The following is a 5845-nucleotide window of genomic DNA, read 5'->3' on the forward strand; positions in this document are numbered from 1 at the left end:
GGTTAATGTCTAGCTATTCCACCTGGAAGCAGGCGGGGCACACCCTGACTGTTTCCTAGGAGCAATGCACACATTGCTCTATCCAAGGACAAGGGCTAGATATGAACCCTGAGAACTTGATTGTTTGGACAGCAACTGTGGGAGGTTTCTTTAGCCTGGGCTCAAGGCCTGAGAACCAGGATTGTAGTAGTTAGAGGATGGTAACTAAGCATATGAATCAACGTCATACATTCCTTTGTGTAGCAGTGTGTAATGCTTAGGGGGAGAAATATAATAAAAGGAGAAGGTGGAAGGCAGGGGGGGCAGAACAGCCCATCTCCGCTGACCAGCCTGCTTGCTTGCATAAAGCTGTGTTCTGTCTCATCACTGAACCGCAACAACTGGCGCCCAACGTGGGGCCCTCAGCACTCACCTCGCCCGGCAAGGGTTTCAGACGCGTCACTCATCCACTTCGTGGATCCCGGTGAGTATTTTTCATTGTGGTAAGTATGGGAAGCTCCCTCTCTGCTTTGCAAGTGCAACACCGTAATGAGCTGCAGTATTTGCTGCGTAAGGCTCAGCATGACTGCCCGGCTCGAGAACTCACTCTCCTGCTACAGGAGGTGCGTGCCAAGTGCCCGTGGTATCCTGAAGCTGGAAGCCTTAAGCTAGCGGACTGGGAGCGATTGGGCCAGACATTGCACAAAGAGCCTCGGGCACCCGTGCAGGCTTTACATGCCTGGCACCTCTGCCGCGACGTGGTACAGCGTGTTGCCTCGGACAGACCCTCCCTCGCGAGGCTGGTGCTCTCGCCGCCCCCGTCCGCCCCTGCAGCCATCCCCCCTCCTGGCGATGCGACACAGCGTGTCGCCTCGGAAAGGCCCTCTCCAGCCCCAACAGAGGAGCTGCCGATCCTGCCACCCCCGTCCGCTCCTGCAGCCATCCCTCCCCCTGCTTCGCCCCCAGTGCCTCTATTACCACCGCCTCCCTGGCCTTCCCCACCGGAGCCGGTGTGTGATCACCCTCCCCCCATGGGGCCCCCCGGAGAGTCATCTGCATCTGCTCAGAAGCTTTCGCTGGTGCAACAAATGGTTCACGCAGCGAAAGCTCGATCAGATCTTACAGCAGAGGAGCTGGCTGATCTGGTCTCCGTTTGCCCGGTGACCTGGCAGAATGATGACCAGGGCAACCCCGTGGGCACCTGGACCACTCTGCCATACTCGGTGGTTAGAGAGGTAAAGAAAGCAATTCGTGAATTTGGCCTGACTAGCACCTTTGTGCGTGGTCTCATTGAAGGGATGGGTGCTGGGTACTCCCTAATCCCTGAGGATTGGAAAACGCTGCTGCGCATGATGTTGTCACCCAGTCAGTATGTTATTTGGCTTAGTGAGTATCGGCAGATGGCAGAACGCCAAGCCCAGGTATATAGAGAGCAAGGTATCATTTATGAGCATTTGGCAGGGGAGGGCCAGTTTGCTACTATTGAGATGCAGTCTCAACTCCCTCAGGCCGTCTTCCCCATTATTTCCACCTGTGCCCAGCATGCTTTCAAGAAGGTCCCGGATTCAGGCAAGCCTACCAAAAGCTTTGTCAGTATCCGTCAGGGTGCCTTAGAGTTCTTTTTGGATTTTACCAACAGATTGCAGGAGGACACTGACTTTCGGCTGCCAGGGGAGGTCTGTGCCATACCTACACAGGTGACGGGACCTCTCCCTGCCGGCTTTGTAGGTCTTGTTCTCCCTCGCTCACATGCTGGGAAACAGGGCTTTTTTGTCATTCCAGGGGTTATTGATGCTGATTACACTGGCATTATTAAGGTTCAGGTGTGGACTCATCTTCCACAGTCGCTCCCGCGTGGACGGTCAATTGCACAATTGATTTTAGTCCCCTATCAGGTGCCAGCTGCCGAGGATCGAACTCGGGGTGGAGGAGGCTTTGGATCTACGTTGTCTCACTCGCCATCTCACAGCGCGTCTTCTCCACTTGTTGCTCTGACAATGTCAGTCTGCCCCTCGAAACCTCAGTTAATACTTCTCTTAAATGATGTTCCTTTTACAGGGCTGGTGGACACTGGAGCTGATGTTACAGTGATTCGTGATCTGGAGTGGCCGGTTAGTTGGCCTACGGTTCCTTCTAAAGAGTTGTGGGGGATTGGAGGTAGCAAACCCGGGCGCCAAAGTTTGTCTTGGGTCACGGTCTCTAAACCAGGAGGCCGTGCCCTTGCTACAATCCGCCCTTTTGTGCTCCCTGTCCACCTCAATATTTGGGGCCGTGATTTACTTACAAAGTTAGACACCACCCTCGATATTAACATCTGATGGCTCTCCCCACCAAGGTGTAGTCACTTATCAGTTGGGTGACCCCCCTCGTTGGCATTCTCGTTTTACACTGCCTCAGCGTTCTGCACAGCGTTCAGAATTGGCTGCTGTTATTTTGGCCTTTCAACTTTTTATTGATTGTCCCTTTAATTTAATTGTGGATACCCATTATGTTTATCAGGTACTTGATCATTTACCCCTTGCCCTCATTACCCCTCAGGTTGATGCAGACCTCCTTCGCCTGTTTTTGTCTTTACAGCACCTTCTTGCCACTCGTTATTTCCCTTACTTTGTTGCTCATATTCGCAGTCATATCCCTCTGCCTGGGCCACTCACTGAGGGCAATGCACGCGCCGATCGCGCGTTGCATGGTCAGGTAAATTCCCTTTTTTCTGACCCCATTGAAAGCCATGCCTTTTTTCATCAGTCTGCCTCTGTTTTGGCCCGGCAGTTTCACATTCCTGCTGATCATGCACGTTCCATTGTTCGTTCCTGCCCCCACTGTGCTGCTGCTGCTCCTACTTTTTCTTATGCCGTTAACCCCCGAGGTACCGCAGCAAATCAGCTGTGGCAAATGGATGTTACTCATGTACCACAATTCCGCCCCTATTCATTTTTACATGTTTCCGTTGACACTTATTCAGGCTTCCTTTGGGCAACCCCACAACGTGGGGAAGCCACTAACAAAGTTATTCACCATTTGCTGGCCTGCTTTTCTGTTATGGGTCGCCCTTGCCAAGTTAAAACAGATAATGCCCCAGCCTACTGCTCTGCAGCCCTCTCCACCTTTTGTGCCCGCTGGGACGTCCGTCTTAAACACGGAATCCCTTATAATTCCACGGGCCAAGCCATTGTTGAACGTGCCAATCGCACACTCAAAACCTTGCTAGATAAACAATTAAAACAAGGGGAGCTGCGTCTCCGAACCTTAGGAGACATTCAACAACAGATATATATTCTCTTGTTTACTTTAAATAATTTAACACTGAATGCAGATCAGCAGACCCCTGCGGATCGGCATTTTCACAAATCTGAGGTACTGGAAAGACCGCGTGTCTTTTACCGTCAGCTGCCCGATCCACAGTGGCTGGGCCCAGCACCTCTAATCACTTGGGGTCGGGGATATGCTGCTGTGTCTCTCCCTGCAGGACCGTTGTGGGTTCCAGCCCGGTGCGTGCGACCAGCACTTAAACAACATGGCATGGCACCAGGGGCTGTCGAATCCCATACCAGAGTTTCAGCTGACCTTGGAGGAGACCGCGTTGCCCCCCGAGTCGACAACGGCGGGACGGAAACGGAGGAGGCGTAACGTCCCAAGCCAGCCCGTGACAGGGGGAGCAGTAAAAGCATTGGTCGCCACGGCTCAACGAAAACTGGCAGCAGATCAGCAGCCAGAAACTCCTAAGACTTTGTTTGTGGCGATTCTCGCCCAAATCACTGCTAATTCTGTGATGATTGTGTGCCTTTTGTGCCTGCTATTTTCTGTGGGGGTTGGCTCGGAAGCGCCTCCCCCGTTACAAGCCCGAAGGAGAATAAGATACTGCTCTTTGCTTATGCTAATCTTTTCTCCCAGTACTTTAGCATGGCTAATTGGGGCCCGGCCAACTATACTCTGCCTCGCACGGCTATATCCCTTCACACACCGTACCCGGCCGGGGCTCACAATGTCACCTGTGCGCGTGTAGTTAACTGCACTAGTACAAAGGTGCCATTGGGCTGTCAAAAATTTCTCAATCCCTTTTAAATTGTTCCCATGCTGTTAATGTTTCATATAATTATGGCCATATCATCCTACCATCAGGATGGGTTTTTACTTGTGGTTCATGCACCTTTAATTATATTCCTGCAAATTTAAGTGATGGCACCCTTTGCTGTCTTAGTAGAATGATACTTATATTGCCTTTTGCTGGTTACAATTGTAGTAAAAGAAGTGTACCCCTTTTAGATGATTATATTGCAGATGTTAAGCTTTTGGTTATTTTGTGTTTGTAATCATTGGGCTTATTTTTTGTTGTTGCTGTGTACAATGTATTCCTTCCTTGTTAAGACTTTGTAAAATTTTGCCCTGGAAAGCTCCCCAGGTTATGTCCTTGTCTGTCTGGGAGTTAAATAGCATGATAAAACAAATTGGCGGCTACCATGAGATGGCCAACTATCAATAAACAAAAAAAGGGGAGATGAAGGGTTAATGTCTAGCTATTCCACCTGGAAGCAGGCGGGGCACACCCTGACTGTTTCCTAGGAGCAATGCACACATTGCTCTATCCAAGGACAAGGGCTAGATATGAACCCTGAGAACTTGATTGTTTGGACAGCAACTGTGGGAGGTTTCTTTAGCCTGGGCTCAAGGCCTGAGAACCAGGATTGTAGTAGTTAGAGGATGGTAACTAAGCATATGAATCAACGTCATACATTCCTTTGTGTAGCAGTGTGTAATGCTTAGGGGGAGAAATATAATAAAAAGAGAAGGTGGAAGGCAGGGGGGGCAGAACAGCCCATCTCCGCTGACCAGCCTGCTTGCTTGCATAAAGCTGTGTTCTGTCTCATCACTGAACCGCAACAGGTCAGCCCCCTGCAGGCCTGGGCCTTGCCAAAAGGTGGGGAGTCTGCATCACTTGCCCCTACTGATCCTGCTGCTCTGTGCATTGGGGGCCCCAGAGACTGCAGATGGAGGTCATACAGGGGCTAAGGGGGAGAGGGAGACTATTGTGGCCTCTGATAGAAGATTAAGGTAAGAGAGGAACCAAGCCTAAGAGTTTGGTGTCCGGGGATGGGGGGAAGAGTCACAGGGACATGGAGGGATGGAGACAGGCGGGTAAGATGAGGCCAGAATCAAATGTAAAGGACAAGGGATTGGGATCCCCTGGCAGCCATCACCTTGCGGGATTGAGGATGCTACAGGCCCTGACCTCAGGCAATAAGTAGGGCCCGCCTGTGGGAACTAGGAATGTGGGAGGAGTGGGGAGGTGGGTGCTGGAGATCTGGAGGAAACCAGGCTGAGCTGACCCCTTAGTGTGGGGATAAAGTGGGAAGCTGGGACTTTGAAGGTGGAGGCATATGACTGTCTGACAAGGGAAATAGGAGTGAGGCGTTAGAACTGGGCAGGCTTGCCGACAGCAATTCTGGGCCCCAGGGCAGAACAGTCAATGGCCCCCCTGGAAAGGGATGGCTGAGGTTTACAACACTGCTTTTTATCCTCTTGATAACACATCAGAACTCACTATGCGTCAGTTTTGGCATTGCCTGATCTAGTTAACTTTTCTTTTTTCCAGTTACAGCGACGGTATTAAACAAATTGTGAGCCTAAATGTAAGATGTAGAATTTCATAGAATCATAGAATCATAGAACATCAGGGTTGGAAGGGACCTCAGGAGGTCATCTAGTCCAACCCCCTGCTCAAAAGCAGGACCAATGCCCAATTAAATCATCCCAGCCAGGGCTTTGTCAAGCCTGACCTTAAAAACTTCTAAGGAAGGAGATTCCACCACCTCCCTACGCAACGCATTCCAGTGTTTCACCACCCTCCGAGTGAAAAAGTTTTTCCTAA

At 50.9% G+C, this 5845-nt stretch overlaps 1 protein-coding gene across 1 annotated transcript; it reads left to right on the top strand.

The window, feature by feature from the left end:
- Positions 1–5587, top strand: LOC140908369 (uncharacterized). The gene is made up of 3 exons (XM_073335346.1): positions 1–1214; positions 3446–3787; positions 5570–5587. Exons 1-3 carry the CDS (start codon positions 489–491, stop codon positions 5585–5587), a joined length of 1086 nt encoding a protein of 361 aa, XP_073191447.1. The 5' UTR covers positions 1–488.
- Positions 5588–5845: the final 258 nt, after the last annotated feature.

The sequence above is a fragment of the Lepidochelys kempii genome, chromosome 3, assembly GCF_965140265.1.
Source record: "Lepidochelys kempii isolate rLepKem1 chromosome 3, rLepKem1.hap2, whole genome shotgun sequence".
In the NCBI taxonomy this organism is placed as follows: domain Eukaryota; kingdom Metazoa; phylum Chordata; order Testudines; family Cheloniidae; genus Lepidochelys; species Lepidochelys kempii.

Excerpts from the sequence above, each read along its gene's own strand:
- LOC140908369 (XM_073335346.1), top strand. The coding sequence starts at position 489 with ATGGGAAGCTCCCTCTCTGCTTTGCAAGTGCAACACCGTAATGAGCTG. Across the intron at positions 1,215-3,445 it reads CATACTCGGTGGTTAGAGAG|GACCGTTGTGGGTTCCAGCC; the intron begins GTAAAGAAAGCA and ends CTCTCCCTGCAG.